The following is a 26,616-nucleotide window of genomic DNA, read 5'->3' as shown; positions in this document are numbered from 1 at the left end:
ATTGGGTTTGGGTTAATGTTTTGGGTTACACTAGTGCAAAGATTACTTCATACAGATTTTATATAGATATTTTTTTGTGGTTAAAACTAATGACATGTGTCCTTTTTTCTTTTATTAGAGAGGGTTCTAATATAAATGCAAAGACTGTGATTATAATATGGTACAACTATTTGCAGATTATTAAATATTAATTAGTAACTGTTTGAAAATGGTTAAAGCAGTTAAAAATTGTTAAAATTTATTACACTTCTTTTTTTTTATACAACGACCATGGCTTTCTCGGTTCGAATTATTAACTCAAGTTTATTTTCTTTTTTTTTTTAATACAATATACTAATAGATTAAATAAATTATAATTATATATGACGATAAAATAATACATATTTAACCATTTAAACAATAATAACACATTTTTTTATTTTTTCTTTACGTCTGATCTTTATTCACAACTTTTTAAATGATAATTATAAAAAAATAATATTTATATGATATATAAAAAATTGTTAAATATTTATTTATAAGTATATATTAAAAAATATAATTATAACGTGTATTGTTAATTTGTTATAAACATTTTAACATTTTATTAGTTTGCTTTCTTTTCATTTACATGGAGATAATTAAACATGTTAAACAAAATTAAGATATTATTACATTTATGTTTAATTTTTATTAATTAACGGAAACTATTCTAACATGATATATAACTTAGTCAAAGTATATGAATTATATTTTTTTTCCATTAAAATTATATTGTCTTCACTGATGAAAGATAATTTTAATTTTACTTCAAATAAATTTTTAAATTTATATATCTAGCAGTTAAATTCTTAATACAAGATTTCAAACAACTTAATAAAATTAGATAGCCCAATTTTCACAGTTTAATTTAAATCATATATATCATTCGTTACGCGATGATGTCAAGTATAATTCATTTGTTATTAGCAGTGACGAAGATTTTCAGGTGCTGTTCTATTGTTGCCGTCAGTTTTTTGAGGTGAGGATTTTGGAACTGTTGGCAAAGCTTGTTGATGTGGCATCTAGTTCTGGAGGTTCGAATAGGAATCCACTCCAAAGGACATCCAGCTTGCTTTAGTGTCCTGTCTGGCCTGTTGGATCCTCGTCAGCAGTGCCGGTAATTGTACCTGAATCAGATTTAGTAGTTTCACTGTCCTTTGCAATTAATCTGAATCGCAGTTGTGATGCAGTAGTTGGTGAGGTTGGACCGTTGGAAGAAGTTGCTTTTGCGACGCTCAGTTCTCCTGTGATGGTTTCGGTTTTCGGAGAGGTTGGAGCACTTTATGGGGTTGAGGATGCATTGCATGATGATGATAATGATGTGGAACCCGCTACGATAGTTGATGAGCGACGATGAGACACCACAAACGACTCCAGCTGTGGGTGGGGGAGCATCTAGTTTAGGTATTAATCAGTACCCCCGTACTTCTTTGCTCTGGACTTGGATGCCATGGCACCTCAGAGAGATCCCAGTGTACCTGTTGGCTTCGGGGCAAGAGACACGCAAAATGCAGGAGGTGTATTTGAATTTTAGGTCAGTCAGCAGTTTCAAGATAAAGAGGAAGTCGTGTTCAGCGTGAAGACCTATAGCATTGGCCATGGTGTTGAGTATAAGGTATTGGAATCGGATCATCACAAGTACTATAGCAAGTGCAAGGAGTTCGAGGGCGGGTGCGCATGGCTTATTCGGGTTAGCCTTCGCCAGCGCAAAAGAATTTGAGAGGTAAAACGGTACAATGGTCCTCAGACTTGTCTAGCCACATCGATCTCTAGTGACCACATAAAGTTTGATTATAAGCTCATTTTTATACACCTTAGTGCTCTGTAAATCGAATTAAGTGTCTTCGAATTATTCCTATAGTAACAAACACAATAAATTGAAGCAACAAGTTTCGATTTACCATAACATACGTGCATGGATAAATCGAATTAAGATGATTCGATTTACGTTCATTTACAAATCAAATCCATTTGTTTCGATTTATGTTCATCTATAAACGAGTCCATTTGATTTGATTTAGTAGTAAAATGTCAAATCGAACCTAGTTGATTCGATTTTCATTCAAGAACATTTTACATCTAATTCGAATCCAATGAATTCGATTTACTACGTGTTTCATTAAATCGAATTGACTCAATTCGATTTATATAAAAATTTGCTTTGAAACTTTGACGTTGCATTTTTTGATTTGGGACGTTCAGATAATATTGAGTGCCATTTAGTTTATTAAAATAATTTGTCCAATTTATTTAAAGCAAAATTATTAAAAAAATTAAGAATATTATTTTTGCATACTGATTGCTTGTTAAAAATAAAATAAATTCAGCTAATATTAAATTAGTATTATTTTTGTCAATTATTCTTTTTAAGTTGTTCGAATAAATTTAATTAAAAACAATGTCTTAACTGTTATTTTAAAAAATTATTCTTAATTTATATCTAAAATTATTTTATTTTATATATAGTATAAACGATGTTCTGTAATAATTTTTATTTAATACTATACTAGAAAGAACTTTAACACAAGTAATCTTTTAATTTCCAAAAATTCCGTTTTTACTATTCTGTAACAAAAATAATAGCCTCTAACTATACTGTAATAATTACAAAGTTTATGTTCTCTTTCTTACATTATTATAATATTATTACATCACTCAAACTATGTGTTGTATAATGTATGAACAAAAAAACATATCTTTAAATTTGTATGATTTGATGCTCTGTATACTATAATTTACTTATTTTTTTTTTTCATTTTTGTTAACTATCCTGATTTGGTTGAACCAAAATATTAGGATTATTATCTGAAAAAATAATCATTTGTATCTATAAATTTTGTGAATGCTGACAAAATTATTCTTAAAAAAAAAAAACTAATATAAAGGGAGGAAGTGGAATGGGTTATCCATCGAGAACTCATGACTCAAAGAGTGCAACAAATTCAATAAGCCAATAATATATCTATTTACTAAACTTGTACTAATTTAATTTAGTTTTTCAGATCCTATACATTATTATAGTACAATTGTGATCGGGAGACTAAATTGATAAAAATAAATCTGAGAAATTACTGTAGATTAAATCTATTAGCAAAATATAATGATAAAACTCATTGTGCTAAGTGCTAACATGGATTGGATCGGTCCAAATAAAAACCCCGCCGCACCTTATGCAGTGTTATTTGTTGTTTTTTTTTATTTAAATAATTTTTTTATGTATCAATTTAAATTGAAATACAAAATTTATTATTTTGTGTATTTAATTTTGTTTTTGCAATAAAAAATTGCAAAAATTATATTTCTATGATTTTTCGTGATTGTGTCTGCAAAAATAAAAAAAAAATTTGTTTATAATTTTTGTTGTTATTATCAACAAAAATAGATCAAATTTTTTTTTTATATTTTTTCAATCAATCATTGTCGATAAAAATGAAAAAAAATTTGCTGACAGTAATAAAAAAAAGTTAATTTATTTTTGCTAACAATAACAACGAAAATAGCAAAAAATTGGGTTAAGTATTTTTTTCATCCCTAAGATCTGAGACCAAAATCAAAATCGTTTCCAACCTTTTTTTTGTTATTAAAATCATCCTCAATGTTACAAAACGTTATAAATTCGCCCTTTTCTACTTTAATTTTATTTTTTTACCAAATTACCCTTAATAATTAATATAAATAATAAAAATAATATTAAAAAATAAAAACAAACCCTTCCCCCCCTTCCACCTGCACCCCCACTCTCTTATCTCTTCCCTTTCTTCTCTCTCCATCCAAGCAGAAAATCTACAAACAGAAAATCTCACAACAAACTCAGATTATGCAATACAAACAGAAATTTTAGTTCACACAGAAAAAGAAGATGAAAAAGACACAGAAGAAGAATCAGATTTCTGTTTCCTAGTCCAACCACAGCAGCAACAAGTAAAATCAACAAAAAATGGCAGTTCAAACAATAATTCAGCAATCTTCATTGTCAAGTTATAGTTACAAATATGCGGTGCCACAATTTCAGCAATAACAACAAAATTCATGCCAAACTTAAAAAATCATGGATGTAGAAGAAGAAGAACTCGATATAAACTCAGATTCAACAAACAATTCCACAATAAATTTGCAGAATGTATCAACAATTTTAGATCCCGATTTTCAATTACACATCAAAACAAAACCGCATCAGAGATATCTTCTTCGAGGAACAAGTTCAACCGATTTGAACACACAAGCAACCCGAATTTCAATTCTGCAATTAGATTTCCTGATTCAGGGACCATCTTACCTGTATGCCGGAACGCAACCTTTGGATGCCGGTGGTCGTCCATGGCGGGAACAAATTCGGTCGAGGACGAAGTAGCGGCAGATCTGACAACAGGTAGCGGCGCCAAGGACGGTACCTCCGTGAATGGGGTGCAGATGCTCGCGACGCCCTGGGTTGACGGAGTGGCAGCAGCGACCGACACCGGAGATTCTTGAAGGTGTGGCGGAGGGTTCCAGCGCGTTTCTCTGATCTGACAAGACCAGCTCCACTCCTTGCGGCGGTCTTCCCTTGGGATCTCGAAGAGGAGGATCGAACGACGAAGAAGCAGATGGCGGTGGCGTTTCCAGGGAATTGCGATGGAGTACGAGACAACGACGGGTTGCTGTAGCTAGCAGTGGATTCTGCAACGGAGGGTGTGAACGGAACTGAGGGAAGGTGGAGAAGGAGCCACTGGAGCCAGACGGTGATAAGGGAAGAGAAGGGAGTGGGGGTGCAGGTGGAGGGGAAATGATTTATTTTTATTATTTATATTAATTATTAAAGGTAATTTAGTAAAAAAAATAAAATTAAAGTAGAAAAGGACGATTTTATAACGTTTTGTAACACTGAGAGTGATTTTAATAACAAAAAAAGATTGGGAACGATTTTGATTTTGGTCTCAGACCTTAGGAATGAAAAAATTATTTAACCCCAAAAAATTCTATATTATTTTTGCTGTAAATACTAGCATAAATCATATAATTTACCGTTTTATTTTTTTGCCAACAAAAATATAAGTAAATATACAAAATAATAAAATTAGTATTACAATTTATTTAAGTAAATAATTAATTTATTTTATTTAAATAAAAAAGGTCGCTATTTGTTTCATTTCATTTATCTTTTATTTGACTTTTCTGTTTTATTAGTTTATTTCTTTGGAAAAAAATATTTGGCTCGGCCTAACCATTATCACACTAGCCTATGAAATATGGATATTTCTTTGATGTAATGTGTCTGCGTGTCTAATACATTTTAGACATGACACTCATCGATATTCGTTTGATACGCACATCTTTTGTATCCAACTGTGTCTTAAATAAAAAATAAAAAATTATTTTTCAAACACCCTTAAACACACCTAAATACTATCACGTACGTATCCATAATTATTTTTCTCTCATTATGCCTTTTCCCTCAAGAAATTACAGAAAGATAAACATTAAAAAGAAAATTACAATCTGTAAAACATGAAGGAGATTGACTCTTCAACAGCCTCTTTACTATGTGTTAAACCAGATTTGCTAGCATCTGATTCAGTTCTTCATTCTGGCGGAATACTCCTTTGACTAGGAAGCACTGTCCAAGTGGATGAACTTCTTCAGAGAGCTCTTCTCAGAACATACACCTCAAGAACACTGGTTATCTCTCCTTACCTCAGCAGAAACAAAAAATTTTTTTCTGTATCTCCTTGCATGTTGCTGAGTTGCTCTCCTCTGAGTCCATTCCTCGAGCTATGTGCTACACCAACCTATCCTTTCACTTTCTTCCATTTACCTCCAAAAATGGAATACTGGAACAGACTTTTTTTTGCTTGACTGAAAGCCTTAGATCAGCAAAGATACAAGTTTCAAAGGTAAACTTGAATCTAAACCATTTATTTTTTGCTTAGGCTCCAAGTTCCTTTCTTGACCGTTGATCCATAGCAAAACTCCATAACATCCATTTTTTTCATTTTACCAGAAATGGGTATGAGGGGAAAGGAAACTTCAGCAAGTTACTTTGGGGTACCAATAATGGAAAGATCTTTCTGATTTGCCTAAGATCCAATTTTGCCCTAGCTTCTGATTTTTTCTTCTTTCTTCTTTATAGCTAACCTCTTTTTCCTTCTAGGATGTGAACCATGGCATAGCTATCTCTGACTTAGCTTAGCTTGCTTTGACTAAGGTGATTAGACATTAGCTTTTTGTGATTTATCTTTCTCTCTCTTTCTTTTCTGATGAAAGAACAAAAAGAACGAAGCTCTCTCTTTCTCTTTCTTTCTGATTCTTACTGAAGCAAACGTGTGAAGTGCTTTGCGAGGCTTTGGGAGGCTTCAGCTTGAGTGATGTGCCTTGGGCTTGGATTATCTTCACTTACCTATTAGCCCATGTGGCTTCTTTGTTAATTTCATTTGGGTTTTATTTATTAGGCAACCCACCAGCAGTGTTTTGGTTTCCTTGCATTTGGGCTGCTGTTCCTTTTGATTTGGCCTGCAACACTTAATGAAACATAATCAAACCCAATTGGATATTTAACCCAATAAAATAATATTTGTCATCATCAATTTGGTTAGTTAATTTCTTAACTCAACATAATTATATATATATTTATACAACCCAAAATATAATTCAAACTACAGAATAGACACCTGTTTCTCCAAGTCAACCTCTAGGAGATACAAACATAAAATATATAAAGAGGAGAATCTATATACATATATACATAGTATAAATAAAAAATGCAGCATCCCAAAACTAACCCAACTTCACTTGCACAGGAAACTCCAGACGCTCAGCGAGGTGCCTCTCGACCTGCATCTAAAAAACAACAAAAATATGTATGGAATGAGAATCGGAGGTTCTCAGTATAGTAAAGGTGCCCGCATAGTTAATATAAAAGGTCCTAGGAAAGCCAGAGGCGTTCCTAGAACTTCGACACTCAGATTTCAGCTTAAAGATCCAACTAAACCAGAAATTAAGTAAGTTATCAAAGGTATTCAGGTTCTAAATCTAACTTTAACCTACTCTCCTTAAATCCTCCGAATTACTAGTAGAACAACCCTCCTTCACTCCTTCGTCAAGAGAGGGTCTCTCAGAAGCATACAATTCAAGCAAGGAAAACACAGATAAAGGTGCAATTACAGCAAGTAGAACAAGTAGCAGATAAGCAGAGTTAAGCAATTAAGCAAACCCAAACAATACAGTGATACACACTCAAGCAAAACATACAAATGCACATGATGTATACCTATCCTATGGCTATTGAGCTCATCTGTCGGTTATATAGCCAAACCCAACATGTCTGGTAGCTAACCTGGACATTGTCTCTCTGTTGCGCATTAATATCATTAGAGGGAATACATATCCTGTCACCATTAGAGGGAATAGGTGTCCTGTTACTCTTACAACCAGAGAGAAAACACAGACATACTTGTCATCAATCAACCTCAACCATGTCTCATATAATTTTAAATACATTATCATCATCAATTCATATCTTATTGAATCTCAAATTCATTATTATTACCATCATCATTCCTCATTATCACACCTCCTATTCCGTTCATCAATATTTTAAACTCAAAACATAATCAATTCTTTTCTAAACAAATCAAACTTAAAACATATAATCCTTAAAACCAATTCTTTCTACATAATCGCTTCAAACGAAGCCTCCAATTCTTATAAAAATTTCAACAGCATCTCTTCTAAAACTCAAACTTCTGCCACCCTTTAAGGGTCCCAACCATCAAATCAAACATCTTTCAGTCGTTCAAATTATTTCCAGTATCAAATTATTTTAAAATCAAACCAATTCCAATATTAAATTTTTTCCCAAAATCAACCAACTCCAATAACAAATCGCTTACAAAATCGAACCACACATCTCTCAACTATAACAGTCCAGACCACCCGCTAGCATGATATTGTTCGCTTTGGCACACAAGGCCTCACGGTTTTGCCTTTGACGATAGGGATGATAGCCGAAGCCCCCGACACTCACTAATCAAAACGCGTCATGCTAGGGAGAGGTATCTACACCCTTATAAGGCATGCTTCATTCCCCTCCCCAACCGATGTGGGACCTTACAATCCACCCTCTAAAGGAGCCCAGCGCCCTCGCTGGCACATCGATCTGGGCTCCGTCTCTGATACCATCTGTAATAGCCCAGACCACCCGCTAGCACGATATTGTCCGCTTTGACACATAAGGCCTCACGGTTTTGTCTTTAACGATAGGGATGATAGCCGAAGTCCCCTCACACTCACTCATCAAAACGCGTTATGCTAGGGAGAGGTATCCACACTCTTATAAGGCATGCTTCGTTCTCCTCCCCAACCGATGTGGGACCTTACATCAACCAATCCATTCAATTTAATTTCATAAACTTACCATCAATCCTCAACACATCAACGATCTTCATTATTTTTTTATATTTATCAAAGACATAATCCAACACATACGAATTCATTCATCCTTTATACACACATCATATATCATATTCATAATCCATCAATAATTCATTCATTTCATTCCTATCTTAAGGTCTTCTAGCTTAAGTTTTCACATGACATTAAACATTAACTTCAAGAAACTAAAACCATACCTTGGCTGATTCCTTCCTAAACTCGAAACACCTCAAAAACCTCTCCTTTCACAAGCTCCAAGCTTCCAAACATCAATTCCTCAAACTTAATCACCCAAATTTCATTCCAAACTACCAAATTGAACTCTAAATCAACCAGCACACAATCTATTTCACACAATATCACTATAATCATCACATGGTTTACTAATTCAATGATTCACAAGGGTTCAATAATTTCTTACCTTATCCATGGATGAAATGTAAAAAGCCCAACACTATCTACGAGCTAATTCGACCCTAGAACATCAAAACCACATAATCTCTTAAAATCAAAATCTTAAATTTTGAAATTAGGAAAGAGTGTTTGAGTATGAAATTGCTAGATTCTTACCAAATTGATCTATGGCTTCCGTAAAAAATTTGAGACGAACATGTGGTCGCTGACGGTTCGTCAATCGGAGCTCTGGATTGAAAGTTATATGAAATTAAAATTGGAAACGAGGGTTACGGTATTACATTCAAGCTCTTCTCCTCTCATTCAGCGTATTTCTTGAAGCTCTTCTCCCCTCATTCAGCGTATTTCTTGAATTCTAAAGAGGAGGAAAGGCTGAATCAAAGTTTTAAACGTAGATTAGGTTATGGACTTGAGCCCACTTGGACCTAGTTCATCCGATTCGGCCTGTTTGTCCAATTTTAGGCCAAAATTTTTAAAATTAGTGTCAAAATTCGTATTTTTAATATTTTCACTCCTCTAAATTATAAAAATTGATCTTCCTAATTTTCTTTAAATAATAATTAATTTATTATTTATTTACTAATTACCTGGGGTTTACATTCTACCCCCCTAACAAAAATTTTCGCCCTTGAAAATACCGTTCACTACAAGAGTTTGCGAAAGTAGTTCCCTTTCCAACCTAATGGATAGTTTCTCGACCTTTGGTAATCTTCACAACGACTTATCTCTCACAACTTCTCCTTCTAACCTTAGTAGTCCTAATGTCCTCCCAATCTTCGCGCTTCCGCTGCGTCACTCTTATCGCTTCTTATTAAGAACTTATCTTATTTATTTATGCCAACTAATATTTCATCTGGAAAATCATGATTTTTCACAACTCAATCATGTGTTACTAATGAATGCTATTCTTCGATATTATTCAAAGTGATTAAAATTTGGTTACTAATTCCTTTATTACCTCGGATCTGAGGATCGGATTTGGCTACATTCCGGTTTCTCCTGTGTGGGCAATCTCTGGCCAAATGTCCTGACTTTTCGCAATTGTAACATAAGCCTGAACCATAACGGCATGGCCTGTTTGGATGATAGCTCCCACATTTCTGACAACTTGAATCATCTGAAACAACCATCGTCTATTTTTTTCTACCATTTTCTTGGTGGTCATCATTCGTTCCAGAGTTATTGTGACCTTGGGGAATTGTTGTGCGTATCTTCTTCTCTTAAATTCTTAGCCCCTTAGTGCGAAATTCAGATTGTACTCCTTCTGGTAGAATTTTTGGCGATCATTCTCTGCCATAGCAGCCTTTCTTAAACATTCCTCTGCAACTCTACTCTTGTTTACCAATTCAGAAAAAATTCTGATTTTCATGGGACCCACTGAACTCAAAATATCACTCCGAAGTCCTCCTTCGTATTTGATGCACTTACATTCCTCAAAATCTCCCGGAGCACCCTGGCAAATTCTGGAGAATCAGCATAATTTCTCAAATTTATTCGTGTAACGACCGACATCTGACCCTGTTTCAATTGTAGCAGTTCAAATTCCTTAGCTGTCCTGAAGGAGTGAGGAAAATATTTCTTGTAGAATTCAGATCGGAAAGCATCCCAAGGTATTGCGGTGTTGCCCTGCTGTAGGAGATGTCGGGTTCCCTGCCACCAATACTATGCTTCGCAAATTAGCTGATATGTGGCAAGTTCAACATACTAATTCTCAGGCACCTGTTGTTCTTGCAAGGCTCTCTCCATATCCTGAAACCAATTATCAGCCTCTATCAGATTTGTGGTTCCTGTAAAAATTAGTGGGTTTATCTTCAGAAAAGTTGCTAAAGTCATCGGTCCATTTCCACCATTACCTCCGTTTCCGTTATTAACTTGCTGACCAAGGGCCTCAGCCCTTGCCTGAGTAGCAGCCGCTATGTTCTCTAGAGCGTTCATAAAGTTCACGGGATTATTCATAGTTATTTCAGGTTCAGCATTAATATTCTGGCCTCTGCCTCGATCGCGTCGGCGTCCACGAGTTATCATTTGGTTCTTGTTCACACCAAACAAGTGATATTAAGATGATCAGTCGCAATATCTCAAGTCTAGTGCTTCAAAGTCCCAAATATATGCTCATGATCAAATATGCCACATATATCCTAATTAGCATATACACACACCCAGAGTATGTCCAGAAGCATAGTTTGTCCGTCCTTCAGGCTCTACAGGAACGAATTGCTCTGATACCATAATGTAACACCCTACTACACAAAGCCTTACGCTTAAGTCGTAAAGTAGAGGTGGCAAGGTATTACGACCTTTAAAAATAAAATACGTACATAAATATAGTTGAAAGAATTTATAATTAGGAGCCGTGAAGAAAAAGTTAAGCAAAAGCGAAAACAGAAAATCGTGTCACACTCGCAAGGTTAATCGTAAAATGGATAAGCGAGATCAAAGAAAGGTTAAAAACATAATATACAAATCGGAGTTCCAAAATACAGATATATAGCTTTAGACTCGACCTGTGAAGCTAAGGCCAGCTAGAGTATGTAATTATATATATTTATACAGCCCAAAATATAACTCGAACTACAGAATTCTCCAAGTCAACCTCTAGGAGGGACAAATATAAAATATATACAGAGGAGAATCTATATATATAGCATAAATACAAAATGCAGCATCCCAAAACTAACCCAACTTCACTTGCACAGGAATCTCCAGATGCTCAGCGAGGTGCCTCTCGACCTACATATGAAAAATAACAGAAATATGTATGGAATGAGAACCGGAGGTTCTCAGCATGGTAAAGGTGCCCATATAGTTAATATAAAAGGTCTTGGAAAAGCCAGAGGTGTTTCTAGAATTTCGATACTCAGATTTCAGCTTAAAGATCTAACTAAACCAGAAATTAAGTAAGTTATCTAAGGTATTTAAGTTCTAAATCTAACTTTAACCTAACAGTTCACTTTCTGTCTCCTTCAATCCTCCGAATCACTGGTAGAACAACTCTCCATCACTCCTCCACCAAGAAAGGATCTCTCAGAAGCATACACATACAATTCAAGCAAGAAAAATACAAATAGAGGTGCAATTACAACAAGTAGAACAAGTAGCAAATAAGCAGAGTTAAGCAATTAAGCAAACTTAAACAATAAACACTCAAGCAAAACATACAAATGCACATGATGTATGCCTATCCTATGGCTGATGAGCTCATTTGTCGATTATATAGCCAAGCCCGACATGTCTGGTAGCTAACTCGGACACTATCTCTCTATTGCGCATTAATATCATTAGAGGGAATACATGCCCTGTCACCATCAGAGGGATTATGTGCCCTGTCACCATTAGAGGGAATAGGTGCCCTGTCACCCATACAATCATAGGAAAAACACAGACATACTTGTCATCAATCAACCTCAATCATGTCTCATATACTTTTAAATTCATTATCATCATCAATTCATATCTCGTTGAATCTCAAATTCATTATTATTACCATCATCATTCCTCATTATCACACTTCCATTCCATTCATCAATAATTTAAACTCAACACATAATCCATTCTTTTCTAAACAAATCAAACTTAAAACATGTAATCCTTAAAACCAATTCTTTCTAAATAATCGCTTCAAACGAAGCTTCCAATTCTTATAAAAATTTCAGCAACATCTCTTCTAAAACTCAAACTTCTGCCACCCTTCAAGGGCCCCAACCATCAAATCAAACACCTCTCAGTCATTCAAATCATTTTATATATCAAATTATTTCAAAATCAAACCAATTCTAATATTAAATCTTTTCCCAAAATCAACCAACTCCAATAACAAATCGTTTACAAAATCAAACCACACATCTATCAACCAATCCGTTCAATTTAATTTCACAAACTTACCATCAATCCTCAACACATCAACGATCTTCATTATTTTTTTATACTTATCAAAGACATAATCCAACACATACAAATTTATTCATCCTTTATACACACATCATATATCATATTCATAATCTATCAATAATTCATTCAATTCATTCCTATCTTAAGGTCTTCTAGCCTAAGTTTTTACGTGACATTAAATATTAACTTCGAAAAACCAAAACTATAGCTTGGCTGATTTCTCCCTAAGCTCGAAACACCTAAAAAATCTCTCCTTTCACAAGCTCTAAGCTTCCAAACGCCAATTCCTCAAACTTACTCCCTTTTTGCCCAGCTTGTATTGCCTTTCTCCAGCATTCATGTACAGCCGCTTCCTCATAGGTGTTAGGTTATGGATTTGAGGTGATGGCTAGAAAAAGGGACTTATATTCTGGGTTTAGTTTATCATAAGACAAGTGTTGTGAGATAGGATATAAAGTGTTAGAGTAGACAAAGTTGCTAGAATGCGTTGTGTGGGTTATCATACAATGGTAGTCCTTCAAATAAGCAGGCGATCTCTTGACACTTTTAGATTTTCTAGTGATGCAGTCATATGGGATGCTGTAGTTTTGTGATGGTGTGCTAATCGGTGCAATGGTATGTGAAAAAAATTGGTGAATGCATTGAACTTGAGAGATGTTCACTTGAATCTGTGAGTGTGGTTGTGTAGGTGATGGCAAATGATATGTGAATGGTGTATCATATTGAAAAATGTTGATACATTGTGGAGTAAGAGTAGGTGTCACAGTTTCAGTGCTTGTGGAATATTAAAATAGAAAATGAGTTTCATAGAAAGTTACGTTGCTAGATAATGAAAATTTCTAGATTTTAAATCAATAAGTCAAAAACCCTTTGTTCCAAATTTGAAACCGAGAAAGGTTGCTTTTCTGGCTCTTGGGTCCAATTTTGTTCTTGAATTTGTTAATGTGGAGGCATATGTAAGAGAACCAAATACTCTTAACTCTGAAAGGTTGGATAATGTACCATACAAAAGCTTATAAGGACTGACATTATCCAATTTAGTGCTGGACAACCTATTAATTATGTGAATAGCGTGATCAACTGCGTATTGCCAAAAACAAAGTAGAATTCCTGATTGAAATAACAGTGTTCTAGCAATAGCTAAAATGTGTTGATGTTTTCACTCTACAATTCCATTTTGCTCTGGTGTTTCTACACAAGAAGTTTGGTGTAGAATGCCAGTTGATGCAAAATAGGATTTTAGAGTGAATTATAGTCCATTGTCAGTTCTTATACACTTAACTTGTTTTTCAAATTGTACTTTGACAAAATTCACAAAGTTAATAACCAATTGTGATGCCTCAAATTTTGTTTTTATAAAAAAAGTCCAAATAAATCTACTCTAACCATCTATTACAATAAAAAATACCTATGTCCTTCATTGGAAGGGATAGAAATAGAACCCCAGATATCCATATGAACTAAGTAAAAATAATCCTTTATTTTAGTTGTGCTAAAATAAAAAAATAGTTTTTTTTTGTTTTGCAAAATGACATGAGTCACAATGAAATATTGAAGCAGTGCAATCTATAAAAGGATAATATTTTTTCATTAAAACCAGTCTAAACATAGGTATATGTCCTAATCTAAGATACCAAATCTTATTGTTCTCAGTATGTGAAGATGCTATAATATAAGTAGTGGTAGTAGTTGCTGCCAATGAAACTTGCTTTATTGAAGGGAGTTGAAGGTGAAAATATTTTGGTTCTCTATTAATTGTATATAGCCCTTCTCCGCACTTAGCAATGCCAATGATTTTCGATATGGATTGATCATGTATCTCACAACACTTATCATTAATTAACATTTGGCAATGTAAGTTTAATGTTAATTTTGACACAGAAATCAGTATAAAATAAAAAAAATGTACAAAATATTTTTGAGAATTTTTTTTTTAGAGAATGTGATTGTGCCAATAATGGTGCTTACAGTTTTGGTCTCATTTAGCAATATCACATTTATTGGAGCAATATTTTAAAAACTTGCAAAATCTTTTAAGTCAAAAGTCGCATGATCTGTCGCACATGAGTCAATGATCTAAAGTGCAGATTTTAGGGTTATAATGCTCATAATTCTTGCATTAAATTGTAATACAATGGTTTTACCTGGAGTGGAGGTCTGAATAGAATTAGTCAAAACCTGGTTTGTACTATGGGGTTGTTGCTGCACACTTTTGCCTTTGATTAACTCCAACAAGAAAAATCTTTGTTCGGGAGTAAATTCAGAGCTTGACATTCCAGTGTTTTCTTGGAGGCAATTAAGTTGGGAGTATTTGTCATTGAGTACATCAGCATGCTCCTCAGTGATCATTTGATTGATTGTGGTATGATGTTGCTGTCACAACTAGAATGGGAGGGGTACCCATGTTTCTTATAGCACACATCTTCTATATGGTCGAGCTTGTTGCAATAAGAGCATACCATGTTAGCTCTATGACCTCTACCACCTTGACTCGATCTCCCTCGTCCTCTTCCTCTGCCTCTGTTAGATGAGGAATTGGACACTTGTGATGCATTTGTATTTTGAATGAATTGAACAAAATTTTATTGTTGTCCATGTCGGTCAGTTGTCTCTCTTGCTATGTTAGTATAGAAAATACTATGTTTAGGTCTGGCAAAGGTGACATGAGCATGATTTACAATCTGACGATAGAGTATTGTTTGTTCAACCCTCTCAAAAGTCTGATTACTTGATCTTCATCTCTGTATCCTCTTATTTTTGACAATCCGCAATAGCATAACTCTATACATCCGACACAATTTGGAATGGATTTGAAATTATTGAGCTCTTCCCATATTTGTTTGAGCCTTGTGTAGTAATCGGTGATGGTCAGATCACCTTGTTTGATGGCAAAAAAGTTGCTCCTGGAGTTCTGCAATTATGAAACTATCCCCTTAGTAGTACTTGTGCTTAAGGTCCTCTCACAAATCAACAGCAACATTGTTTCACATAACACTATTACAAATTCCAATACTTAATGAAAGATTGGTCCAAGAAACAATCAAATTATTGCATCTTTTTCATGCCTCAGATTCAACATTATTATTCTTAGGTTTTCTTATGGTTCCATAAATAAATTTTAATTTGTTTTTCATAGCATGACTCCAACTACCATAATTGTTAGGTGTTAACATGATTGAAATAATCAGTGTACCTAAATTTTCTCCTAGATGAATAAAATAAGAACTTGATTGATTTTGAATTGGGCTTGTGTTGCTCTTCGAAATTTAAGATTGAAGAGGAGTGAGTTGATGGAAGAGATTGGCTAGTACATTTACGTCCATCTGTACTGCGTTGCTTTGGTTGTCAGAACCACCACTCGAGGATTTGTTTACCATGTCCTCCATTGTTAAAAAATTAATGAATTATAAAATAATAGGATCCAGATCTTCTTTCTTCCAACTCGTTGATCAGAACAGTTATGCTCATCAAGAAAGAATCTTGTAAAATAGTTTCTCATCAAACACTATTGGATAAGTTTGAAGGAAGAGGTAAGAAAAAGAAAAAGGAAATGTCAAAAAAATATTAGGAAAAGAAAGAAAATTGCATAATTGACCACGATTGGATCTCAATTCACAACTTTTTCAATTTGATTCACAGTTTGGTTGCTCTCCACGCTCATCGCATCATGAAGAAAATCTCATTTCCTAAACCATTCAAATTGTAATATTAATGGTTTGATAAATTAGAAGGGATTAAGAGAAGAAGAAAAATAAGTTCAACTCATTTTGAAAAGAATGAAAACTCTTTAAAAAATGTTTGTTGAGTTATTACACTTTATATACTATGTATTCCTTATGTATTCCCACTATAAAATTACAACAATTAAGTCTACATGGCTACATCTACTATTGATGAAAAAAATAATCTAGGTAACAAGCCCCCTTCTGCCAGATCCTTTTCTCTATAGACATTTGGTTAGTCGCCTCGTATATCTTACCACCATGACACCAGACATCATATATGCAACATAATAATTAAGTCAATAACCATGAGAATGTGTGAATGTGTTGACGTGCCCTGAGTCTCTGCTGTCTCTGGCTCTAGTCTGTGTTTCTGGGCCGAAAACTGAGTCCAAACTCAGCCCAAAATCGCCCCTAGCATTTTATGCAAATTCTGCACGTGGCGCATGTCATGCGTACGCGTCAGGTACACGTACGCGTCGATGGTCTTCTGCCCGTGTCACGTGTCTGTGGCAAGTACGCGTCCGCGTCGCTGTGGAATGCGCCAAGCTGCGCGTATGCGTCAGGTACACGTGCACGTCAATTCTCGCTGGTCAGCTCCTTAGTTTCTTGTGTTCCTTCCATTTTTGCAAGCTTCCTTTCCATCCTCTAAGCCATTCCTACCCTATAAAGCCTGAAAACACTTAACACACGGATCACAGCATCGAATGGTATAAAAGGGAATTAAAAATAAATAATTTAAGGGCTTAGGAAGCAAGTTTTCAACCATAGAACAAGATTGGGAAGGATTTGTAAAACCATGCAATTTGTATGAATAAGTATGCAAAGGATTGATAAAGACCACTCAATTTAGCACAAGATAAACCATAAAATAGTAGTTTATCACAAAGCGAGTGTTGAGGTACTTAAAGAGTAGTTCCGAAAAAGGAATTTTCTTTCCCAGAAGTTCAGAAATTCAGATTCTTAACTTTAGTGACTCTGATTGGGCCAGATGTCCTGACACTGGGCGATCTTTAGCAAGCTATTATTTTTTCTTTGGCAGCTCTTTAGTCTCTTAGAAAACCAAAAAATAAACCATCATTGCCTGCTCATTCACTAAAGTAGAATATCGTGCACTTGTCAACACAACTTGTGAACTTCAATGGATACTAAATGTGTTACAATTTTTACGTATATCTTCTATCCGCTCATCAGTTTTATATTGTAATAATCTGGTTTTTCATGAACGGACCAAACATTTAGAGGTTGATTGTCACTTGGTCCGACGCTAGAGTGATAAAACTTCTCCCTATTCTTTCTCTGGGTAGCTAGTTGACATCTTCACCAGCCTTTTGTCTCCTCAACTATTTTATCTTAATCTCAATAAACTTAATGTTCTTGACATTTTTTATCCTCCAACTTGTTTCCAGGACGTATTAAACTACTCTTTCATATTAGCCCATGACAACAACAAAGAAGTCTCACATCAGTCCATAAATTCAACCCAATAAAATACATCAATTCTGCCACAATTTTAACTTATATTGTTTTTATTTGTTCTTATCTTATTTTTATTTGTACTTATCTTTCATCTATTGCAATATATATATATATATATATAGGCACGCATCCAGTAAGGGCAATGAGGGGGCACTTGCCCCCACTACTTTTTCATTTTTTTTTTCAAAATAGTTATATATAATAATGTATTTCTACTTTAAATTTTAAATGATCCCACTACAAATAAATTACACTTAATTGGTTAAAGTTCCAAATTAACTTTTTTTTATTTTCTATTATTTTTATTATTATTTAACCTAATTAAATTTAATTTTTGTACCGTTACTCTTTTATTCTCTTAAACTCTTTTTTTATTTTTATATTTTTAACATTTTTTTAATTCCTTATCTAGTAGTCATCTTCTCTTCATCAAAAGATAAATTTCAAATTCTCTATATTTTTTTATATAACTTTCTATGACTCTATGTATCTTCCAATTTCATTGTTTTTCTTTTTGATATTTTCAATAACAAATTTTAATTCAAACAATTATAGTTTAGGTATTAATCTAATATTTCTCTTCATGATTTTATATATTTTATTTTATTTTCAATTTATTCATCTTTATTACTTATTTTTTATCTTTTGTTCTATTATATGTACCTGTGTTACATATAAAATTTTAAAAATAAATTAATTAATTTACTAATTTAAAATATATTTTTTTATTTTTAAAAATAGTTAAGATAAAATATTTTAATTACAATACATAATTAAACAGATAAATAAAATCTTTCATCTAACATTATATCAAAATTAAATTAAAAAATATATAACAAACTTAATTATTTTAAAAAGAACGAAAGAAAAAAAATTGTAAATTAAGGTTATATTATTTTATATAAATATACTTTTATATACAGATTTAATTTTTCTAGTATTTATATATAATTCTAGTTTTAAATTATAAATACTAGTGTGTCATTAGTTGCTAATGTGGCAGTTGAGTCGGTCTTTTATTATTAAATATGTATAAAAAAATTAGTTAAGATAACAAGTTATCTATAATTTAATTAAAATATTTTAAATTCAAGTTTTAGAAATAAAAAAATATTTTTTATAAAAATAAAAGTGTTCATTAACTTTTTTTAATTTTTATATCTTTATATAATTAATAATGTTCAACAAAATTTATTTTAGTGTATATATTTTTGCCCACTACTAAAATTTTCTGGGTCCGTCACTATATATATATATATATATATATATATATATAGTTTTACCTTTATAATTTTTTAATAAAAAATACAAAACACAACATTCTTTATCTTTATTTTTTTTATTCTTTTATAATTTTATTAATAAATATATTCTTTGAAACACAATGACACACCTCACCTCCGATAAGAATACAAAATAACTTCATTCATAAAACATTCAGAGAACTTCAAAAAATCACTCACACTTATGGTAGATATTGTTGTGCACACTACACTCCAATAGAAACGAAAACTTCTTTATTTGATATAGGTTTAATTACTCTGTTGATCCCTATAGTTTTGTGAAATTTTTAATTAGGTCCCTATACTTTTTTTTTTAATTGAGTCTCTGCACTAAATTTTTTTTTCAATTAAATCATTCTTAGTAATAATTGGCTTAATTTTATAGGGACCCAACTAAAAAAAATTGGTATAAGGACATAAATAAAAGGAAAAAAAAAGTGTAGGGACCCAATTAAAAAAAAATTGGTGCAAGGACTCAATTAAAAAAAAAAAAGTATAGGAACCTAATTGAAAATTTCGCGAAACTATAGGACTAACAAAGTAATTAAATCTTTGATATATTTGTTGCTATTGTTGTGATCCACTTATATTCTTATTGCATTTTGAGAGTCCTGCTGATCCTTGAAACAAAATTTCGTAGATATGTTAGATATCTCGTAATTTTTTTATTTAGAAGTCCACTATGTTCATATCATATTTTACGAATTAAAGCATTGAGAAAATTCACTGTAATCGAGTAATTCTAAAATTTTTGTAATTCATTATTTGGACAAGTGATGTTAAAAAACAGAGAGATAAGACTCACATATGTGCAACCAAAAAAAAGACTCACATATGTAAATGTTATGAGGGTAGCTAGAAATTGAGGTTATGCGAAGCCAACACTGCTTCTTTTCTCAAACTATTGATTCTATCTACATGCACCCGTATTCTCTCAGGTAATACCTTACCATCATGCTTTTGCATTCAATGATAGTGATAAAAAAGCCATACCCTTCTTCTTTGAAATTTCAAGTTGACTTCACATTATAAAAGCTCCCAAGTTTTGGTAACTTTTCAAGAGACAATCTCTGAAGCTCGCGGAACTCCAATGCTGCATCTTCTTTCCCTTTCTCTTCATCCAAGACAGAACTTTTCCTTGCCAAATCTTAATCACATCTTTCTTTGGGAGGAACAGTTTCTTCAAGTTGGGGGTAGCAACCTTGCATTAGATTCTAAATTAATAAGATATGTGAGAAGATCGATTCAAAATTTAATTCAATTTTTAAACCGGCTTAGAATTAGAATAAACTTTCAATATATGCATTCATTGTGTGACAAAAATGTTGTAATTATCTAGTTAACAATGTATAAATAAGTCAATATAAATCGCTGAGACCAGAGGTTTTCATACCTTTATAGCAGAAACAACGCCCTGATTATCTGTAGTAATGAAATCGTGATGCTTTGAAAAAAAATATATAATTTATATTGAGAAAAAATCATCCAAACGTGTTAGTAGAACGTGTATTCTATTGAGATATATGTTCAAGTTAACAAAAAAAAGCATTATTATAAAAAAAATATAATTTATATTATTACTACTGAACATATTGTAATTAAAAAGTTGATATCCTATCAAATGAAAATACACTACACCCTAATTTAATGCTACTAATTAAATTTACTCTTTTAACCTTATTAATTCACATTGTTTACACATTATTCAAAAATCTTGTTTGTTACCTATACTTTTCCTATCCAAAATTATTGCAGACTTTTCAAATATCCAAGATACAACCTCTCTAACCGCGCGAATTCAACACAATCTTCATCTTCTTCTTGTTCTCCTCCAATGGATATGTCAGATAACAATAATTGTCTTAGGTTTTTTTTCATGCACTCGCATCGAGGTATCAGAAGAAGAGGGGAATAACAAGTAAAAAGAAAATTACTGAAAGTCTTCGCTTCCAAATTCCAGTATCATTAGCAATATCAAGTGCCTTTAAAAAATCCCCATCTTTTAGGTTTTTGTTTACCTTAATTTGACATCATTTTTGAATATTAAATCCATATTTCATTACTTTGGATGTACTGGTTTTGTTAGAGCTACCTTTTAGTGTTGAATCCATGCTTGTTAGTTACATGAGCTCAATAAAGTGCGTTCTAGAATTTTTCTCTGTCTTGCGCATGGAATGCCTTGCAATTTTCTGTTTCTTCAAACAAAGTGTTTTTATCTCCAGTAAAGGTAAAATGCATTGCTTCATCATCGTTAGGTGCTGACTTAATTGGATGCATTTAAATAGTTAATGTGACAATGGGAGCAAATTCCTTTGAGCTTTAGGGTATGTTTTGAGTGAAAGATTTGGAGGGCAATGAAAAGGAAGAATCGTTTTTTGTTAGTATTTTTTAATTTAGGTAGATAAACAATTTTTATGATACAAAGGTTGAGATGTTGTTAATCATTTCATTCTGTTTATACTAAAGTATATTTTCCTAAGATGAACAATTTGCATCTGGTCATTTGCGTTTAGTACATATTTTGCATGTGCTACATCTCGAGCTTGATTCATGTGAATTGGGAAAAAACACATGACAGATGGAGGTGTCACTTCTTAATGACGCAGTTTCTCAAATTGATGAGCCGTTTTTACTGGTTATAGTGGTAATTGTGTGCTGAATCTCACCAAATTCTGGTTCCTGGGATATACATTGGTATTAGCTCTAAATTTCAAAAAAGATAAGACTGTTTTAATACATCTATTTGGAAACTAATAAACCAATTAGTGCTAAACTTTATCGAATTTTCATCTTGTCTTATTTTAGTTTATGTAGGGTGCAGATATAGGGAACGGTTGGTTCTTCTGTCACTAAGTTTAGAAGTTACTGTCCTCATTAATTTCTTTAAATAGTCTTGTTAATCTACTTAGAACAACACAAAATGCTTTTGGTTAGCTGAGTGATGTGTTTCTTCCAGCTTTTATATGGATTTTTCAGATAGACATAGAAATCAAATCCTACAGAATGCTATTAGTTATTTGACATGGTATTGTACCTTTTCTCTCATATATTTCAGGGTGAATTTAACTCCGGTAAATCAACCGTGATTAATGCGCTTCTTGGGGAAAGATACCTGAAAGAGGGAGTTGTTCCAACTACTAATGAGAAAGAAGTAAGTCAGTTAATTTCTTGATTCTGTTCTGTTTCTTCCTTGTCCTGTACGAATATCACAATTTTTATATTATAGACTTACATAATATCTTCTATGCAATTGTATGTGCTCTAAGTAATTCTTTTACATTCTTTTTGGAAACAGATGACAATTGTTGATACGCCTGGAACTAATGTGATTCTTCAGAGGCAACAACGTCTCACAGAGGAATTTGTACCACGCGCTGACTTGTGACACAAGATTGCCGATATGCCAAGCAGGACTTAGCTGCAGTGAATGATATTGTTAATAGTGTAAATGATTTTGCAATGGATATAGAAACCGAGAGCCTTTCTTGGAGGAGGCAAACTTCTTGTTTGGTATGTTTTAAGTTCATAATTTTTTTAATCATCACAATTTGTTTCCCTCTTAATTGATTTGCTATTGGTATGCTGTGGTATATTACCAGATTGAGACTACAAAATCACGTGTTGTGGAGCTCATTGAAGCTACTCTGCTATTGTCAAATCTTGATATTGTTGCTTCATATGCTTTCAAAGGAGAAAAATCTACAATGGCTGCTACTTCAAGAATCCAGAATGACATACTCGGTCCTGCTGTTTCAGCTACTCAGGTTAGCTTCTGGGCTCTGGCTCTAACCGTTTTTTTGTTTAATATATATATTTTGGTAGATAGAGGAATCCAAACTACAGAGCAACATAACTCATTTATCAGGATTATTTAATGCAGTTATCAACATTTTTGCTTTATGCTTTGCTACAATGTTTGTTGATTGAAACAGAATTTACTTGGAGAATACGAAAACTGGTTACGTAGCAAAACTGCCCAACAAGGAATCTTTTGAAAAACGATGGCCATCATTGAATCATGAAAATAGTGAGATTGAGAAGAATGAGTCATTAAAGCAAGTGGATCAAGCTGGCAGTCAGTTGATTGATAGCTTCAGCAGTAGTGCAGCTTCAAAATCATTTGAGCAACAAGTTTAGACACCCCCCCCCCCCCCCCAAAAAAAAAATAACAACAAAAGAAATGATGTGGATTTTTTTGCCATGTGCTTTTTCATAAATTTATTGGGCTGATGTGGATTTGTGTTGTATTTGACAATGTCCGGTAATACTCTTGTATTCAAGTGATGTTAAGGCCTCCAAAGTGCAAAAAAAAGTAATCAATGCCTATATGTTGAGGAACTATTGTTTCTGCTACTATTATAGAAAAATGTTATCAACAATAGTAACTTTTTTGTTGATAACATTTTTCTATTCCTTTGACTCATAGGTGATTCAATGTTACATGGTTGGGAGGGTGGGACGATGATGGCTTTCTTTACACATTTCATATGGAATTACGTTTAGGGATGCTTATGACAAAAGTGGGATTACCAACTTTATATTGCAGAAGATCAGCAAGAACATCACATCACAGAGAATAGCATGCGTCTTTATCCTAGTTGTAATATCTTAACGGCCCTACAATCAAGAAGTCATTGTAGTGTAGTGGTGAGTATTCCCGCCTGTCAGCCCGGTAAAACCCGGGTTCGATCCAAGGTACCGGCGAGAAGCTAACATGGGTTCTAAACTTAAGCTTCCACGCCGCGCTCCTATACATATACACACACAATGATTGCTTGCAAGCAATTCAAGTAACGAATCAGATCCCACAAACATTAATTATATGATGATGTATTTTACAAAAGGATCAAGTTTAGTATCATGTTTTTGGGTTCTTCTCTTTGTTCCTCCAACGCAGCGGCGCAGGAAATGTCAGCTTCCACGAGCAGCATTCACATTATGGCCTTAGATGGCATCGTGAACGTGAATTCCCTCTTCACCTTAGCGCTTTTCGTTGGCCTCACAATCACCAACCCTGACACTGCCCTTGTTGGTGGTAGCAGCGGCGCAGACACTGCCTGCGCTGCTGGGCCCGCGGTGGCAGAAGGCCTCATATCAAGCCACGTGCACTCCTTCAGCTGCTTCCTCTTCTCCAGCCTCATAGCATTGGCCCTCAAAAACATCATCAACGCAAGAAAAACCGTTGAAGATGGGGATAACATTGATGCTCTTGCTGGTGGTAGTAATAGCAAGATGGTGCACTTTCTTCATCGGGGAGGTTAATGCGGTATCATTGAGGGTGGGGACACTTGTTTCGGCTTTTGGGTCGGTATTCGGGTGCGGGTTCTTGGTGATGGCTCTGGTGGATTTGGTGCAGATCAAGTTGGGGACTTTTGGTTGTGGAAGTAGCCGTTACAGTATTGCTGCTGTGGCACCTTTGCTTGTTCTTGTTCCCACTGCGCTTCTCATCTATGTTTCCACTCTTGTTCTTGTTCCCACTCTTGCTCTATGCCTTCACTCGTGTCAAGGCCCAAAATGAGCCATAACCACTCAGGAAAATAATCCCATAGTAAGCCTAACATGCTCAAATATAAATTGAATAAGAAAGTTATAAATATTTTACAAGTCCTAAAATGGATAATTATACATTTTTAACAAAAATTAAAATAATTAAGAATGGTTGAATTCTGTATGTGTCATATGGAGCATCTACATCTAAGAACTCATCAAGAATAAGTACTCATTGCAGATCGTTACTTCTTGAATAAAAAGTCTCACATAGACAAAAGAATTGTTCCTGAAAAATATTTAAAAAAAAAAACGGGGTGAGTTTTACGACTCAGTGACCAGACAATACATCTATAATGAGACCATATAAACATTATATAAAAATAATTTTAATTAGAAAATAATAATTCATAATAATAAGTGAATCAATAAGGGAGTTCTCATACAGAAATCAAATCAAAAGTCCACACTTGGGCGGTTCCACCTCTATGGGTAGCCATTTCCTCTAGTGTATCTGTACAGAATAACAGATCCAACATGTGGCCTACACGTTAGGCTAGCAACGCCCCTGCTAGCTGAGGTCTGAGCCAGATGCATCTAGGTTAACGTCATAACCGCCGTTAACTACGGTTTTCTAATACGAGCCTCCCTAACCAATTCAAAATATATAATTTTAAACACAACAAATCTTTGATCTTACAAATATATAAGGTATCGAATCAAATCAAATCAGATAATACTTTCTCATCCAAATCATATTCAATCATATTTTCTCAATCTTAAGGCATTTCAAAATATTTCACAATTCCAAAATAAGTGAATACCAATAAAATTTCAATACTTCAAAAATACATATTCGAATAAAAACAAATACATTAAAATAATATAAAACTTCTTCAACATACATATAGCCTTATAAAAATATATAGTCTCATGTGCATATTAAAATGACTTTAACAAGAATAAGCATTTAGTTCTAATAAATCAATTAGTAAAATCAATTTAAAATCATTTGATAATAATCTTTATAGGTATAACTAAGTTCAAGCACCATATATCCAAATAATTATAGACGTAAAGTCAAACAATTATAAATGTAAAGCCTACTCACAACTTGATCCCATGGGACCGAAGAAACTGAAACCGGAGTGGCAAATTAAAAGGGTGAAGATGGTTGGAATAGAATTGATCGAAAAGACGTAGAATCTAGATCGAGGCAGTAGCAACAACTCCAACTAATCCCGCAGCAACAACTTTGTAATAGTAACAGCTATAGCGGCTGAAACAGAATGGAAACAAGGTAGCATAAATGGAATAGTAGCAGAGCAAAAATGGAAACGATGCAAGTTTAAGGAAAAGACCTAGACCAAAACAAAGGCACTATTCAGCGGCGTTTTTCCAGAAACCACAACGGTGATGGCGACATTAGCTCCGATAAGATGCTCAAACCGGAAGCATAGGACCGGCAACGGCGCCAGCAAAGAATGGCTCTGACGGCGGCGTGTAGCTCGAAGGTGACCTCCTTCCCCAGCAACGGCAGCAGCAGCGGCAACACACCACCGTTACCCCTCTTCCCGGCAACGAGTTCTGTCGTATTCTCCTTCCCCTTTCGCGAAGTCTCTCCCTTCTCTCTCCTCGTGCTCTCCTCAGTGACGGCGACTTGGCATGGCGGCGGTTGAGGCTCAGTGGCGATGGAGACAAGGCGCGGCAGCTGTAGCAGTTTGACGGTAGCGAGGCAGAACGGCGGCAGTCCTTCTTCCTCGTCTCCTCTCCCGCGCTCGTCCCCTCTCTCAGAGGCATCTCACTCAGTTCTGGCCTCTGATGGTGATGCGACGGCGGCGAGCTGGAGGCGACTGGCGGCGACGCGACGGGACACGAAGGACGAGCTCCAGGCCGGCAATGACGAGGCGCGGCTC

General features: G+C 34.1%; 1 protein-coding gene and 1 pseudogene across 2 annotated transcripts; both read left to right on the top strand.

The window, feature by feature from the left end:
* Positions 1 to 20,052: 20,052 nt before the first annotated feature.
* On the top strand, positions 20,053 to 23,208 carry LOC148573043 (putative transmembrane GTPase FZO-like, chloroplastic). 2 transcript variants are annotated; one of them, XM_088504829.1, is made up of 5 exons: positions 20,053 to 20,151; positions 22,269 to 22,364; positions 22,509 to 22,723; positions 22,813 to 22,977; positions 23,146 to 23,208. In XM_088504829.1, exons 3-5 carry the CDS (start codon positions 22,673 to 22,675, stop codon positions 23,206 to 23,208), a joined length of 279 nt encoding a protein of 92 aa, XP_088360955.1. In that variant the 5' UTR covers positions 20,053 to 20,151; positions 22,269 to 22,364; positions 22,509 to 22,672. The 2 variants fall into 2 exon arrangements, with proteins under 2 accessions (XP_088360955.1, XP_088360956.1); XM_088504830.1 differs by lacking the exons at positions 20,053 to 20,151; positions 22,269 to 22,364 and having other exon boundaries at positions 22,486 to 22,723.
* An 865-nt stretch (positions 23,209 to 24,073) lies between these two features.
* LOC110269172 (uncharacterized) lies at positions 24,074 to 24,738 on the top strand (annotated as a pseudogene).
* Positions 24,739 to 26,616: the final 1,878 nt, after the last annotated feature.

The sequence above is a fragment of the Arachis ipaensis genome, chromosome B2, assembly GCF_059453495.1.
Source record: "Arachis ipaensis isolate K30076 ecotype BB chromosome B2, ASM5945349v1, whole genome shotgun sequence".
Lineage (NCBI taxonomy): Eukaryota > Viridiplantae > Streptophyta > Magnoliopsida > Fabales > Fabaceae > Arachis > Arachis ipaensis.
This window is presented reverse-complemented; position numbering and strand designations above follow the sequence as displayed.

Excerpts from the sequence above, each read along its gene's own strand:
- LOC148573043 (XM_088504829.1), top strand. The coding sequence starts at position 22,673 with ATGGATATAGAAACCGAGAGCCTTTCTTGGAGGAGGCAAACTTCTTGT. Across the intron at positions 22,724-22,812 it reads GGAGGCAAACTTCTTGTTTG|ATTGAGACTACAAAATCACG; the intron begins GTATGTTTTAAG and ends GTATATTACCAG. Across the intron at positions 22,978-23,145 it reads CTGCTGTTTCAGCTACTCAG|AATTTACTTGGAGAATACGA; the intron begins GTTAGCTTCTGG and ends TGATTGAAACAG.